This window comes from Calypte anna, chromosome 3, assembly GCF_003957555.1.
Source record: "Calypte anna isolate BGI_N300 chromosome 3, bCalAnn1_v1.p, whole genome shotgun sequence".
Lineage (NCBI taxonomy): Eukaryota > Metazoa > Chordata > Aves > Apodiformes > Trochilidae > Calypte > Calypte anna.
Genome location: NC_044246.1, coordinates 109,836,035 through 109,852,860, shown reverse-complemented (window position 1 = coordinate 109,852,860; position 16,826 = coordinate 109,836,035). Strand labels below are relative to the sequence as shown.

The 16,826-nt window shown below is 41.9% G+C and overlaps 1 protein-coding gene across 6 annotated transcripts in view; it reads left to right on the top strand.

Moving 5' to 3' along the window:
* The window catches only part of RUNX2 (RUNX family transcription factor 2), a 222,499-nt gene that overhangs the window by 47,300 nt on the left and 158,373 nt on the right, over window positions 1-16,826 (top strand). For 2 of the 6 annotated variants that reach the window (XM_030448339.1, XM_030448340.1), the window contains exon 2: window positions 15,407-15,702. In XM_030448339.1, coding sequence (XP_030304199.1) covers window positions 15,407-15,702 — 296 coding nt within the window. Of the gene's footprint in view, window positions 1-15,390; window positions 15,703-16,826 lie in introns of those variants that run through there. The other 4 variants (XM_030448344.1, XM_030448343.1, XM_030448341.1 and 1 more) reach the window with 4 other exon arrangements.

Here is a 16,826-nt window from a genome sequence, read left to right as displayed (position 1 = left end):
ATTTTCAGCAACTGCAGAGAGGAGCATGCTCATAAATGAGCAGAGTGCTGCTGAGGAAGCACATGCCAATAAACACCAAATCATACCTGTTAATTACAACTAATATGCTCACAGACAGCAGCAAGCATGCTTTTTATCCATTGAAATGTAGGGAAATTAATTGGTTTGCTGGCAAATGTCCCAATTAATTTGGCGTGTTATTTATTAGGGTGCTGATTAAAGTGTATTCTGCAATATAATCAAGGATGAAGTTTCCAGCTCTTATTCACTCCTGGCTCATATGGATGAAAGCAGGAGAGTAGGCTAGCATAATATGAAAATAATGATGATCTTTGCCAAAATGGATTTAAGAAAATTGCAATGCCTGGAAATTAAAGACCTGGAGAAACAGAATTAGGTAGCTCTGGGATCTTAAAGATAGAAGTTTGTGTTGTGTAATCCAGTTGTGACCGAGAGCTTCAATCTGTAACTTTTGAACATGCATTAACTAACACTGCTCTCAGAAGCCAACACCATAGGCACACCCTGAAGTAAGCAGCATACAAATAAAAGATAAAATACAATAAAAGCAGTGGTTTGTTTCTGACTGACTTAAGTTAATTCACTTCAAGAAAAACTACGTAGAGAGGTCCTTTTTCCAGCCACTGTCTCCTTCAGCCTCTCCAATCAACTGCCCTAACCCACTCTGCAGCTTAAATAATGGTAGTTTGTTGTATACTGTTCAAAACCATGGATTCCACAAATGAGGCTGGGAGTTTCCACACACAGTCAAGGAAATTTATGCTAATAATTGCATATATTATCTGAAGTAACCCTTGAGGTTTGATCTCAACCAAGATAATCACCAGAGCAAACCAAAATCATGATTTGTACTAGCAAAGAGTCTCTTGGTCCTGGAGAATTCTTAATTTACCTTTTTAGCACTAATGCAGGACCTGCATAGAAGGCTCAGCTGGCCACAATTATTGATACACTTAACAAATCTGCCCATGCTTTTGTTCCTACCTGCTTTCTACAATGATCACAGCATTTTGGCAACATCCTGCATTGCACCTGAATAGCTGGAGATTGCTTCAAGGTGACCTCTATGATTAAAGAACTTCAACCAAAAAGGTCCTAAATGATGGTGTAGATATTCTTACACAGCTGACTGCCAAAAAAAAAAAAAACCCCACACCAAAAAACAAACAAACAAACAAACAAACAAACAAACAAAAAACAAAACAAAAAAACAAAAAAACCCCAAAACAAAACAAAAAAAAAACCAACAGGAGCTCTGAAAATAACAGCATCCTGGCAGTATGCTAGATGTTCTGGGCAACTAAAAACCAAAGCAGTAAAAATGGGGCAAAGCTCTAATTCTCTCAAGCAAGGAAAAGAGCTAACACTATAGCCAGAGACTCCTGTAGTTAGGGAGCAGCAGTTTTAGCTAAATATTGTCCATATGGATCTTAAGGAACACACTGAAGCAAAAAATGGAGAGGTTAATTACCCATGTAATCACACCTGCTCATAACTCTTGCTGCCTGCCACCATTTAACTGAGATCACTGTACTGCACACAAAATGCATCAAGTAGCTTAACCCTGGCTGATCAAAAAGCACAGTGAATAATAACTGTACATAGTCTAGCAACTATGACATCAGGAGGAGGTTTCAGTTTCAGGTGGAGTCACCTAAAATCAGGTGTTTACATGTGGGGTTGCATTTAGGTTCCCATTAGAGGCAGTGGAAAACCAGTTAACGTGGTCAGTGCCTGGAAAAGACCAGTTCAGTTCATCCAAAAGTAGACACCTGTGTTTGGTCCTTGGACTTGCTCTCTAGAAGCCACTGACTGCAACTTCTAAGGCTGGGTTTAGCTATCTCAGTTTAGCTGTCAGGTATTCTGGGCTGTGCTGTCTGGCCTCCATCTGCCTTTCCAAAAAGGAAGGGGCCTCACGTAGGTCCTGACTCATATGTTCTATCCCCATAGCAATTCCATAGGTAGCACCATGTGCAGTGTCACTTGAGATTTGATTTAAAGCAAGTGAATTGAGCCTTAGATCACTATTGAGTAGAATGAGAGCTTAAACAGCCAGCTTAAAAGTAAACATTTAGATCGTAGAAAACCAAATTTAGGTGTCTAAACCTGGAACTCAGCTCTCCTCCTGTTGTCATTTGTCCAAGGAAAATACTATGTATATATAGCAATTGTTTACTTACATTAGAGAGACAAATTGGAGAATTATGTTGCTTGCAGAAAATTTGCAGGTTTCTGTATCCTTTGTATCCTTAAAAATACATCTGGGGTTATTTTGCCATGGAAAGCAGGTGGGATCCTCAGGTTAACTATTTTCAAGTGACATGTTTAGGTTATGACTCCTGGCATAAGCCTTTGAAAGATATGTGAGAATTAGCCAGAACACTGAGCTTTCCTCTGCAGAGGAAATATAAGCAGAGGACAGGAGTTGGTTTTGGATTGCATATTAATATAATGAAGGTTTCGAGAACCAGTACATTCAAAACAGTAATTTCTTGAAAAATAGGAATAGTGCCAGGCATTTGCATCAAATTACTCCTGAACTGCAGAATAAATAACATCAGCCACAGGTTGCTAAGGATTTAATTTCCTCAGTGTCCTGAAAAAAAAAAAATTATGTTATTTCTCCATGCAGAGCAGGTCAAATCCAGAGTTTATGGTTCCCCAAAATTTTTTATCCCATAGTGTGGGTGCCCAGTGGTGATAATCTGTGTACATTAGATACGAGATACAAATGTATCAGAGAAGCTTTTTTTTTTTTTTCCTCTGAATAAATGTTTAAATATTTAGGGCCAAATTCCATTGCTAAACATATGAACACAGCTCTCTTTGAGTTCATTGGAGTTGTACGTGTGTATCTAAGAGCAGAACTTGGCCCTTATGTTTTAGATTTTAGCACTAAGCTTCCAGTGTAAAATAATGTGTGATCTGTAACACAGGAAGGTGGTAAGTCCTACTTTTAAAGGAAGGGTACAATTACACATTTCTGTCTTTCTTTTGGGTCAGGAGCACTGCCTTCAGCAGAACTCCTGAGAATATTCCTACCTCTTCTTTATACAGTCTTCCTTTTGTATAAAGTGCTCCTCTGGCAGCTTTGAAACCTTTTTTATTTCTTTGCTGCTTCGTTCCAATTTCCATTCTGCCAGTTTTGACTTTACCATCGTGATGGAAAATACAGAAGCATTAAAAATACTCTCAGATAAATGAATTAGATAATTTTTTTAGAGTATGAAAAAGTCGAGGGGTTGATTTTAAACTGTAGGCAATGTGTCCTCATCAGCCAAAAGAAATACTCAGTCACCTTTTCCAATAAACCAATATTACAACTGGGATCACCTGAAGAGTTTTTGCTGGGAATGGCTACAAAGAGCCAGCACAGAACTCTTTGAATCTGCAGAGATACTTTCCCTTTTCTTGATATCCTTTTTGTCCCCCCATTACCAAATATTTGAAGTATCTAGATTCTGGAGAGCCTTTTTTTTTAGTTAGTTTTTTTTTTTTTATAAGGCTTACATTCACCTTACATCCAGGACCAGGAAAGACAAAGACTGACTGCGTGGTACTTGTGCAATCTTGTTTGAATGCCAGAGGACACACAGTCTGATAGAAACCTGTAACAATGCCAAAAAAAAAAAAAAAATTACCAATATATAAGTGCAGTTATTGCCCAAAGTTACTTTCTCTCATCTAATATAGCTCTGGATTTTCTCATTATCAAAAGATACTCTGATTTATCAACTCTGCGATCATACTTGAACAGCTCATATATTTTAGTGGGTTTTGTGAAAGTCAGGTTTTTGTTGAGGATTAAAGCTTTTGAGGTATGGAAGGCTTTGGGCAGATTTCTTATGATGTTCACTGTCTACTTCAGATTCTTTTTCTGTGGTAATATGCTAATGCTAATAGCATCCAGCACAGTCAAGAAAGGTCTTGCACAGTTTTAAAGTTTTACAGATACAGTTTTAAGTGAGAGGGACCTGCTAGATTCCTTCAGTCTTTTTTAAGTCCTGCATAGATAGACAGACAGACAGATAAACAGTAATCCTTATGAAAATGTTGTTCCAGTTGTCACTGAAACAACACTTTTTGTCATTCATTGCAAAGGTCCACTAGAAGTTCTTCCATATAAAAAAAACATCAGCTAATTTTATCAGTTTGGAAATAACTTCTGCTTCAGTTTCCTTTATCATACACTAGGTTATTCTTTGCACAACTGCAAAAATTAAATACCATAGAAAAGATTCTGTTACAGTCCACTTCTTTTAGGATGCTTCCATGCAGCTGGTCAATTAATGAACGTCTAAGAAGCAGATATACCAATAGAGGTCCAGTCTGGTTTGGAAAAATAGTTTCTTATTCTTTTTCATGTAAAAGCACAGAAGAGCAAATAGCATATTGAGGGGCTGCAGGATTCAGTGTGATGCATTTTGTCATCAGCACCATGCCATGAGAATATTGCTTACTTGCTTATGAGAAGGATATTTTATGACATGGATATTTTCTTCCACCAAGTGTCCTATCAAAGTTAAGTTTTGTTTAAATTAGACTGCATAATATTAAAAATCATCCAGTTCTGATGATTGGCTTGTGGCCTTGCACACCATATTTATGTAGATAACAAGAGACAATGTATTAAAAATCCTGTTCACCATCTGAAATCCTTCAAGCACACACTGGCATAGAAAGCCACAGTGCAAGCTATTGCTGCAGTCTTAACACTACCCCAGGTGTACTGAATTGTGCCTTTTCTAGTGTTGATATTTCAGTAGGTATGCACCTACCCCAGTCAAATGATGTGTTTTTGACAACTGTTGTCAAAATGCCCGCCCACTCTCCACACATCTTGGAGTAGTGTTGAAAACAACAGCTCCTACAGAGTGGACAAAGTCAGTCGAGTTTAACACCCAACATCTTCCATACACTCTGACACAGATCCTGCTTGCCCTATCCAGGCAATTTGTCCCATATGGGCCCTCAACAAGGCATCATTTGCTATGGTAAGCAATTAACTTACCTGACCTCATCCAATCCAGTGTGGCAACCATTTCTACTACTGCTGAGACTGGAAAACTATTTTTAACAACCCTTGTCAAAACCAGATCATTTTCTAAAGAAGGTAAAGCCCCAGTAATACTATATAGTGTATGTTCTGAAGAACAATGGGGCAAGTTAAGGACATGGGATCATCACCCAGAAAGGCACTTTTTTGCTTTAAATTCAGAATAGTCTCATAGGTAGAATGGTATTTACTGCAGGTTGTGTTGATAGTTTCACATAGAACAGTGTAAAAAAAAATAAGCGTATGTATTAGAATCATAGAGTCATAGAATCATTGGTTGGAAAAAGATGTTAGAATCATAGAATCAAAGATTGGAAAAGATCTGAAAGATCATCCAGTCCAACCTTTAACATAATTCTAACCCAGCTCTACCAGCCCACTGCTAAACCATGTCCCTAAGCACAGTACTTATATGATTTTTAAACACAGTCATGGATGGTGGTTCAGCTACTTCCCTAGGCAGCCCATTCAGTGCTTAATAACTCCTTCTATAAAGTTTTTCCTAACATCCAACCTAACCTAACATCCAACCTATAGTGCCCATGTGTTAAATTAAACAGACTTGATAGTCACAGCTCAATTCCCCTCTCCCACCACTGTGAATCAGGATGGGTACCACTGAAAGCCACCCAGTTACTTGTGCATAAGATAATGTTGCTGAAAACATAGTATATAAACACAAAAGTTTTTTCTCCTCGTTTAGTTTTCACAATTGCATTAAACATTTTTAGACCCAAAGGAAAAAACACCAAAGCATAAAAGGGGAGAGGAAGGGGAGCAGGGAAGGAGCATAAGGACAGGAGTACAGAATGGGCAGCCAGGCAGGAGGAGAAAATTGCCTGTCCCATTCTCATTTACTCTGAGATACAGAGCAAACAGCTTTCAGACTTGCTAAACGTTTTTAACATACTGAGAGCTCTCTGTTTATTTCAGATGTGTAAAACCCCGTAACTTGCCAGTAAATGTAGCTAGGCAAGCAAGTGTGTGCATGAAGATAACATATTAGTTACAAGAATTATAATTGTCCTCTCATTATCTTTTCTTTCTTTCCTGAATCAGAGTGAATATGACATAATCTAGCAAGAATCTCATGATAAGTAATGTCAGAAATGGAGCTTTTTTTCCTTTTTTTTTTTTTTTTTTTCTTTTTCTGGAGCTGCCAACTGTCTATTTTAGACATAACATCACCCTTTACTGTAGCCTTCCACATAAAAGCAACAAGAACAGTAAGGCCTCTAAGCAAGCATGAATGATTGGCTTGCAGATTCTTTACCAAAATGGGAGTTTGTTTACTCGACACAGGTCATAAATTTCCTTAGAAAAACTATCAGTGGTAATCTACATGTGGTGTTTAGTAAATAGAGCTTTCCTCTGATTCCCTGAGTCGCCGTTCTTCAATTGTCAGAAACAGTGGAAGATGGTTGTTCTCATGCCTAAAAATAAGAAATACTCAAGCTCTTTAAAATGGAGATGAAAAGCTGAAAGATTTTACATATCCTTCAGCAAGATGGACATTTAGACATGGAAATGTGAAAGGATAAGGAGAGTAACCCAAAGTACCAAACTACCTACAGACTTCCTATGTGAAGCAGCACCTTATGCTGTGAAGGCTGCCATTGAAATCAGTGAAGCTGAAGACAGAATAAGGCTTTTCTTTCCTACCAAGGGAAGAAAGAAAGAAAAAAAAAGAAGTAAAAAAAAGTGGGTGGGATCTGCCTTTTCATGTAACAGGCTTTTATCTGCTCAAAAATCACGCTAACCTCAGGGTGCCAAGCACAGAATGTTTGAAATCTTTCCAAGGATGGGAAGAGCTGCTCTATCTTCTCCACTACAAAGGGAAGCTTGGTAGTAATGAGAGGTGCTGTGGTCTTCCAAGAAAGGCTTTTCGTCTGCTTTACCCCCTCTGAGGACTTCTTACTCATTCCTCCTGGATACTTCCAGGTTATGTCTTTCTTCTATGCTCAAATTAGTTAAAAAATGGAGTGATTTCATGATATTTTGCCATGAAAGAAACTAATTTCTCCCTGGCTTTTCAATCTCTATGCATTTAATAAATTACCTAAATGTTTGTAACAAACTCATATCACAGGTTTTGGTATTACATCACATAAGCTCCTAATATCATACTACTCCTAATATCCGTAGGCCAGAGAATCTGACTCACATTAGAGTACCTGGTGTTAATGGTGAAATTTTTAATTACTTGTGTTCCTTCTGGGCCCTGACCAGCATTTGAAACAAATAGTTTAAAAGTTATCATGCCTATCATAACTGAATTATTAAGTGTGTTATGAAAGAAATGTCCAGAATTTGTACATGACTATTTTTTCTGTTTTATCACTTCAAAACAGACTACTTAAAAAAAAAAATCCATAGAGAATTTTGACTTCTGAACTGAGAATATAAGCCAGATTTCAGCCTGGAAGGAATTTTTATAGTTGAATTATAGACTTCTAAAAGACACAACTTAAAACTGAACTGCTGACAGTCATTCTGATCATATTTTATAAACTACTATTAAATAGGATAAGACCTTCAAGGAGGAATAGATCCCATGTCTATCTGCTGACTCTAGGGTTTCTTATCCATTCCTCTAAAACATCTAGTGCAGCCTCATGTCAGGCAGGGCTGACTACAGATCCAATCCAGTCTTGCAAGCCCAGTGCTGCTGTGAAGGCTTTGCAGGATTTAGCTGCCAACTGCTCCCATCTGTACTGAGCAGGCGCAGGAAAAACCTCAACAATTTTCAGCAACTTCCAACTCGGCCAAGTTCGGGTGGATCCTTTTGGTCAAGGGCAACAAAAGGAACTTATCAGCTTTTTTCCTCCTGGTTCCTCTGCTGCTTCGTAAAACTTCCCATCCCAGCTCTGAAAGGAGATCCTGGGATGATTCTAAGAAAGTTTAAACTGTTGTGAAACGATGTGTTTTCTCTTAATGCTGATCTTAGTAGCAGCAGAATATCTGCTGGAAGTTTCCAAAAAAACTCGGCTTGAGGCAGGCTCAGGATTGCAAAGCTCATCCTGAACAGTTAAAAATTGGCAACGTTAGGTGGGTGAAAACAAGATCTTATACTGGCAAGTGGTAGACAAGTTTAACTGCAGATACTGCTGGCAGTTTCACCTCTTATACTTTTTCTGCCAGGTCTTTGTCTTTTATTACTAGAGAGAATCACTCCTGTGCTGCCTAATGTTTTGTCATCTGTTCTTATGGCTTTTTTCTGAACTGATGTTGTTGTCTCCTGCCACGTGGCTGCCAAGTCCACAAGAGTTGACTGACCCTGTGCTATGCTCCCCCCACCTGAGTTCTTAAGGCCACACCTAATTTGGGGTACACATCTATTCATGCTAAAATGACACCAGGATGATCATCATTTTCAGGATTACTTTATGTCATGCTGTAAATATGATTATGTTCTTGATCCTCTGGTCTGGCTTGACTATGCTTAGTTCATAGTTTGGGTGAATTTGCAGTAGAGAGGGCAAAAATAGACTAATTTTTATAGTTCCTCTAAGAGCTGGTTTACTATATCCCATATGTTTACTCTACATTTACTATTACCATATGCTTTCTTCTTCTATTACACTTCTCTAGACTGCACTACCTTTCTTTTTTAGTATGTTTTCATTCTTTTTAGAACACATCTTGCATTATTGGGTGTTTTTCTATTGCTCTATTTTCATTAACAAAGAATCTGCCTAAAAATTATTTCTATTGAGAATAGATTCACAATAGGAATCCTCAGCACTGGAACACAAAAGAAAGGATCTGGTGTTATGCTTATGCTTGAGAGTATTAAAAAAAACCCCAAACTCTCCCACTCGAGACTGACTTAGATCTTGTAGGATCTTCTGTGTGAGCTTTGTGGAGTTTGTATCTGGCCAGAGTGCACTTCATTAGTCTCTTAAAAAACAGCATGCAGAATTTAGGGACTCTGCAAGGTTCCAAATGTATAAACCCTTTTTAATTACAAACAGTTATACCACCCACTTTCCCCACAGTTAGTGAAGGGAACCAGTTTTCATTGAGGTCAACAGAAAAAATAACCGTGAAGTTTCTGGCTCATGCTGCTTTTATATATGCTGAAAGAAAAAAAAAAAAAAAAAAGCCTTTAAGCTTTAATTTTTTAGCCTTTTACCTCTAAAACAAAACACTGCTTTTATCTGAAATCAGAGAAAAAATTATTTTTTCCTCATTCTGAAATCAGTTAGACAGAAGTGAAGAGGAGGATTAATAGAAAGGAACAAAATCAATCTTGCCATAAAAAAGTTTGCCACCAACTATGAGGACCTTAACAGTACATTTTTAGTTCACATGTTGCAAGCAAAAAAAAAAATTAACTTGCAAAAAAACCCAAATCCAACATTTTTCTAATCATACTACAAGTTGGGGTTTTACTAACCAAAAATACAGACTGTACTTTCTCTTTCAAACGCTGTTACAAGGTGACAAGTAGGCCCACATTTCTTTCCTTCTAGATGATGACCTGGCCATTTGCTGCTTTAAATCTCACTGAACTACAAATAATTCCAGTGGGGCACAAGAGGTTACAGGCAGGGAGGGAATTGGGAGAACCCCATGGTAGAATTGAGGCCTAAGCTTGCAGTCCATTGGGACTAGAGAAGCAAAAAATAAATAATTTAGGAAAAAAAAATCAGAAGCAGTAACTATTTACTTTGTTGTTTGCATAACACTCATTTCCCTGTGTGCCATGGAAAAGCTGATGATTTTTCAGTAGTGACAGGACAGGTTTCTTATGAGCTTTTAGAATTTTTCTCCTGTTGTTATTGGTACACTTTACAGATGCACAGCCCTGATAATCATTGGACTTCTGAGACCTTAAGACATATTTTTATATCTCAAAAGGTACACGCTAGTAGTAGCCCAGTTTATACTGAAGGGAGACTTGCTAAAAGGCTTGCCTGAGGCCACAGAGCAAGTCAGCATCAAATCCTGAGACAGAACATAAAGGTTTCAGCTCTTCATCCTCACTTCCTACTGAAAATACTGTGGGAAAAACTAAAATTTCTAAGTTTGAGGGTTTGGGTTTTTAATGTAATAATTTTCCAGCCTGCCTTTCATGCATTTGTGCTTATGTTTGTACTGGGGACTGTAAACACTAAAAAAAAAACAAAACCAGTGAATGGTGCAGAAATATTGAATGCATTTGACTAATTTCAGGAGAGGAAGAATCTTCTTTTATCTGGGCCGTGAATCGATGGAGCAGGGACACAGGAGTTAAACCATAGTCTGAGTGTGAATGCTGTAGGTATTTAGTACTTCATGCCTACTTAACAGACCAAATAACGTGCAAATGTAGAGTTACTATTTGTCATACTTAAGAAAAAGCAAAGAATAGCTGGGCAAACAGTCAATTTACAGCCAAAGTGAAAGTAAAGTGCTGCCAAGAGACACTAGAGCTTATCTCACCCCTACTGAAATTAATGGAAATTTGGACAAAACCTTCTTGAGCACTAAGCCTACTTAAATTCATGCATCTTGGCTTGATGCACATTTACATGAGTGAATTAAAAAAAAAACCAAACAAAAAACTTTGGGAAGGTAGATGCTGGAAAGAGAATATTGGCAAGTTCTTAACTATAGTAATAATTGCTGACATTGCTGTAGTAACTCTGACTAAAAATACCCAATACAATAACAACCCCAGTGAACCCATTCATTTATTCCCATTTCACAAAGGTTATTTACACATACAGAGAAGCCCAAAATAAATTCTGTATTCATCATATTCACAGCACATTCCAGCCCAACAAACTGGTATCAAAACTGCTTATTTAGGGAAGATCACCCAGGTTAGAAACTTTCCAATTTCACAATTATTTTTCATCTTGACCATACACAGCTTGCAACTGGAGTGTGCTGGGCACATGTTTTATAAATGCAATGGTAAACAAACTCTGTGTTCTTTAAAACATTGTATTTTTGTCCAAAAGAAATATAATTAAAGCTGTTTTCGTAACAAAATTAAAGTGAAAATGTTAGAAGACGACAGAAATTGCAGCAAGTGTAGCAGCACTGATGAAAATCCTGTTTTATAAAGTGGATCCGAAGGTGTTTGTTACAATGCAAATTTGCTGTGCAAGCACATTTACCACTAACCTCCTACAACTCTCTTCACATCCTAAAATATGACACATTTTGCAACCAGTGTTAAAATTCCGAGAAGTTCTGAAATAAAACCCAAGGAAAGCCGAGCAGCAGGGTTGCTCTCCATTTCAGCCAAATCCAAGCCAACGTTCCAGATTTTATATATCTTAACATAAATTATTATTTCTGAAAAATGCCATCCAGCTTTTATGCAGGTCCATAAATGTTACTGGTACTCTTTATTAATTTGTAAGTAACCCTTTAAGTAAAATGCAAGTGCCCCAAGTTGTGATCCCTTCCAAGATGTAGCAAGTTCCTGTTAAATGTGTAAATGTTCAGCAGAAAGATATTTTTGCACGGAGACTGAAAATCAGCTGTGCCAGATACCTGAAACTTTGTTAGGGCGTTCAGTGGAAAATTTTATTTCAACATTATAAATAACCATGGACTATTTTAAGTGACCTTAAACTGGTAGCTTCCAATAACTTAGTTTATCCAAATTAACATTCTCTTTTAGTAGGATGAGAGGCGACTGTAAAAGTTTTAGTGTGAATAATTAAAAGTGGAAGTGTATCTTGTTTGAAATTAAATAATGATTGTCAGGTTTATATAGTATTTGGACATAAGACAACCTCTTGCCTTCTTTCTAGAACTTTTTGCTCTAATGGAATATATTTCCCCTCCAACTCAAGGAGGGGAAAATGCCAGAAGAACCTACAGTCATAAGGATTTTACTAAAATAATTATGAAAATATATATTTTCTGTATTGCAGCTACACAGCAATACAGAAAACCAGAGCTTCTGAGTATACGACTCCCTATAAGGGATGAATAATTCTCCTTTGCAAATGCCTGTGGCCACATTTGGGGAAAAGCAGATCCCTTTGGTTGTCCAAAAAGTGGGGTGAGCTCAGGAGGGGTTTGTGGTGTTATCCAGAGCAACTAATTTTTGACAAGGAGATAGAAAACTTCCATGGTCCCTCCAACACTGGACCAGATAGGGAAAAAAATACAAAACTAAAAAAAAAAATAATAATAATTTTAAAAGGAGGTGGGGGAGCGATAAGGGGAAAAAAATAAAGCCGAGGATAGAGCTGGCTGCAAGGCAGTGGGTTAGGGGCTGCGGTTGCCCCTGTTAACCGTGGGAAAGCCCGAGGAGGGGCCGAGTGCCGGCGGGGGCCTCTGTGGCGGGCGCGGAGCGGAGCGGAGGCGGCAGCCGCGGTGCGCGGAGCGAGAGCTCTCCCCTGTGACCGAACATCAGATCTTTTCTTATTATTATTCTTTACAATCAAAAACGGAAGGAGCAGAGCTGAGGCCGGGCCGCTGCTTTGGCACCCACCTTCTCCCCCCTGTGCAGAGCCGGGGGGGTTTTGGGAGCAAGAACTTGGGGGGACGGGAGGAAGCAAGAAGGGGTCCGCGGGATGCGCGGTGGGGAGGGGGGAGGGGGCTCAGCGCTGCCTGCTGGGCCGCCGAAAGACGCGGAGGTTCCGCGGGGCGCGGAAAAAGCCCCGGAGTTGTCTCTTCACACACACACACCCCCCTCCTCCCAAACCCCTGTGTACGGGGGGCTGCCGGACCGCTGCTCCGCCGTGGTTTCCGCGGAGAAAAGGGGTGGGGGGAAGGGGGGGCAGGACAAACCTGGCTTTTCTGCTGGGTCAGGGTGCCGAACTTAGGGTTTATAAAGGCTGCGTGAAAATGACACGTCCCCTCTCCCCCCTTCTAACTCCCCCCCCCCAAAAAAAAACCCCCAAAACCAAACAAAAAACCCAACCAACCAAAAATTAAAAAAACAACAAAAAAACAACCCCACAGACGGACAGACAGACACACACCGCCCCGAGTCACACACAGGCGGCGAGCAAGGAGCACACACGCAGCGCCGACTTTTTACAAGAAGGTGGAAGTAGCAAGTAAAGCCTTAGAAATTAGAGGGAGGGTTGTGATAGGTTGTTATCTGCGCGGGGAGGCGTTTACACTTTTTTACTATTGGGTATGTAAATTGTTTTTAATAAGATCTGCCCTTTTTTTTTTTTTTTAAGGGAGAAAACAAACCAGACTCCTTTTACCTTAATAGTCTGAGGGGGGGTTTATAGCTTTCATTCATTCAAGGAAATGGTTTAGGCTTTAGACTACCAGAGAATTAGCAAAAATAAAATAAAAAAACCCAAACATTTGGCACCAGCTTATTCTTACTATTATTTTTTTTCCAAACAAGACTTTTCAAGCTTTTTTTTTTTTTTTTTTTTTTTTTTTTTTTTTTTTAAACAAACAAGCCTAAAAGTGTTAATGGAAAAAACCCGGAGAGAAGTGGAGATCAGAGACCGTCTCCTGCTCCCCCCCTTCCTCGTCCCCCTCCCCGTGGGTGAGAGCGACTTAAAGCAAAGTTTCTTCTCCTGTGGGGGATGCACATTGTTTTATTTATTTTGAAGGCTGCAGAAGTCTGAGGACTGAAGCACCACGTGCTGCTGATTCTCATCAGCATAATGATCGCCTTAGCCAGAGAGTCCTGTATATATAAACCACAAAAACCTAATCATTAGAAATCCCAGCCTCCAAAAACCACATTCAGGACAAAAAAACTGTGTCGTTGTTGTCGGTTTTTTTTTCCGGCTCCTTCATCTTCCCCGACCTCAACTTCTTGGGACCCAAAAGAAGTTTGTTGGGTTTGGTTGCCTGTTTGTGTTTTGGTTTTTTTTTCCTTTTTTTTTTTTTTTTTTTTTAAACTCGATTTTTCAGAAAGAAAAATAACTCAAACAAACCAACACTTAATTTTTTTTTTTTTGCTGCTGTTGTTCATCAAGGGCGGAAAAAAAAAATAATTTTTTTTTTAGCCTATTCAACTCAACGGACTTGAATCCAGCAGAGACTTAATTAAAAAGACCGGACTGCACCGAGGCTGCCTTTTCGCAGAATTTATTTGATCATATTTCAGAAATCAGCCTAAGGAGGGGTGTTTTGGGGTGCTTGACTTTTTTGGGTTTTTTCCTAGTTATGGTCCCCGCTTATTTTTGCCTGGGAACCCAAAAGTTCAACTTAATTCTTAAGTCCTGATCGTCCCAAAGGAACCGGCTAAAGTCTCTCTTCTAGCTATTAGTCCTGTGACTTTTGTCCTTACTCCAACAACCCCAGTAACTTTATTTCCACGCCGAAATCGCTTCTGGAGCGCTTTTTTTTTTTTTTTTTTTTTTTTTTTTTAAATTATTATTTTATTGGGGGGGGAGCCACTTTTCCCAATCCTGAGCTCCCGCTTCCCTCCGCTTCCTGAAGCCAAAGGCAATAAGCGGGGGGAGCCCAGAGGCTCCTCGCCTCTGTCCCAACGAGACTTTTTTGTTTGCTCCTTCTTTTTTTCTTCTTCTTTTTTTTGGTTTTTTTTTCTGTCCGGAGGAGGAAGATTTCTTCGGAGGAAATCGGGACATTCCCCTGAACACCCCCTCTCCGGCTCTGAGAGTTACGCTCCTCTTCTGGCGGCCGCCAACAGCAGCAGCAGCAGCCCAGGAAGCTGAACCAGCAGCGAGTTCTACTTCTCCCAAGATAAACCTTTTGAAAAAATCCGAAAAGGAAAAGAGGACGGGGAGGGAGGGGAAGAAAAAGGAAAGAAATTCAAGCACTTGAGGGAAGAAGCGGTGGCTAGAAGGAGGGAAAAGAGCAGAGAGAGAGACTGTGCAAGAAGGAAGGAAGGAAGGAGGAGGAGAAGCAGCGGCGTTTTGCAGCTGGGCAGAAGCCGGGACCATGCAATTTCCAGCCGGGCTTTGCTGAGAGGGGCAGCCCCGGACCCCACAGCCAGACTCTTGTCTCCTTGCTCCGCCAGGCTGCAGGCGCCCCAAAAACGGCATCGCCCCCCGCCCCGTCCATCTTTCTTTTACAAAAACAAACAAACAAACAAAACCAGACTGAGTTTTTATTTTTTTCTTTTTTCTTTTCCTTTTTTTTTTTTTTTTTCTCTTGCGTTTAATCTGCTCCCGGCTTGTTGTTTCTTTTTGTTGTTTCTTTTGTTTTTTCCTTTTTTCTTAATTTGCATTTTTGCCTTTTATCCTCGCCCCTCCACTTTTTCATTCACCCATTTTTCGCTATTTTTGTTTTGTTTTGTTTTTTACAACCCTCACCCCCCCAACCCCCCCCACCCCCCCCACTACACGCCTCCTCGAGGGATCCCCCTACCGCTTCCCCACCCCCCCCGCCCCCCAATTCGCTAACTTGTGGCTGTTGTGATGCGTATTCCCGTAGATCCCAGCACAAGCCGGAGGTTCAGCCCCCCCTCCAGCAGCCTGCAGCCCGGCAAGATGAGCGAAGTCAGCCCGGTCGTAGTAGCCCAACAGCAGCAACAGCAGCAGCAGCAACAGCAGCAGCAGCAAGAAGCAGCGGCCGCCGTGCCCAGGCTGCGCCCCCACGATAACCGCACCATGGTGGAGATCATCGCTGACCACCCCGCCGAGCTGGTCCGCACCGACAGCCCCAACTTCCTCTGCTCCGTCCTGCCCTCGCACTGGCGCTGCAACAAGACCCTCCCGGTGGCATTCAAGGTGAGACACCCACCAACAGCACCAACACCACCACCAACCACCTCCCCCCCCTCCCGCTGCCCGGGGCTGCCTCCCCCCCGCGCCGCGCTTCCTCCCGCAGAGCCGCCTCTGACATCCCCCCCCCCCAACCCCCCCCCTCTTCAACCACGGCCCGCAGGGGCTTCTGTGCCCACCTCCCCTCCCCCGGCCTGCGGTGCCTCCTGTGCCCCCCAGACGCGCTGGGGCTTCTGTGCCCCTCACATGCTTGCAGTGCCTTTTCTGACCCCTGTGTCTTCTGTGTGTGCCCCCCACCCCACCCCACCCCACCCGCCCCCCCGCCTTCCCGAGCCGCAGGGGTTTCGTTTCTGTGCCCCCTTCATGGTTGCAATGCTTCCTGTGCACACAGCCCCCCCCCTCCCCCCCCCCCCCCCCTTTTTCCCCCTCGGTGCAGCAGTATCCCTATGCCCCCCAGACCCGCGGGGGCTTCTCTGCTCTACTGGCCTGCAGTGCTTCCTGTGCCCCCTCCCCAGTTCTGCGATGTCCCCTTGTACCCCTCGTGTCCTGCAGGGGCTTCTGTGCGCTCCCCCTACCCCCAAGTTTTGTAGTGCCTCCTGTGCTCCCTTGTGTCCTACAGGGGCTTCTTTGCACCCAAGTTCTGCAATGCCTCCTGTGCCCCCTCCCCAAATCCTGCAATGCCTCCTGTGCCCACCCCCCAGGTCTTCCAGTGGCTTCTATATCCCGTCCCCATCCTGCAGAGCCCCCTGTAGCCCCCTCTGTCCTGCGAAGCATCCTCGACCCCCACCGCACTCCAGTACCTCCTGTGCACCCCCGGCATTGCCTCCCATATTCCCTCCCCCGTCCTGCGAAGCATCTTGTGCCGCTTCCCCCGTACCGCTGTGCTCCTGTGCCCCCCACTCTGTCCTGCGATGAAGCTTCCTGTATCCCCCGTACCTCCTGTTGTGCCCTCCTTCCTCTGACCCCCAGACCCGTACAGTGGCTCTAGTGGTTCCCCCGCACCCCTTGCAATGCCCCCTTGCCCTCCCCCGCCTTCCCCACCGCCACAGCGAACGCCCCCGGGAGCCGTCCCGTTATCTCCATCCCTGCAGGACTGCACTGGAGTGTGTGCTCCAACCCGCAGCAGCCTG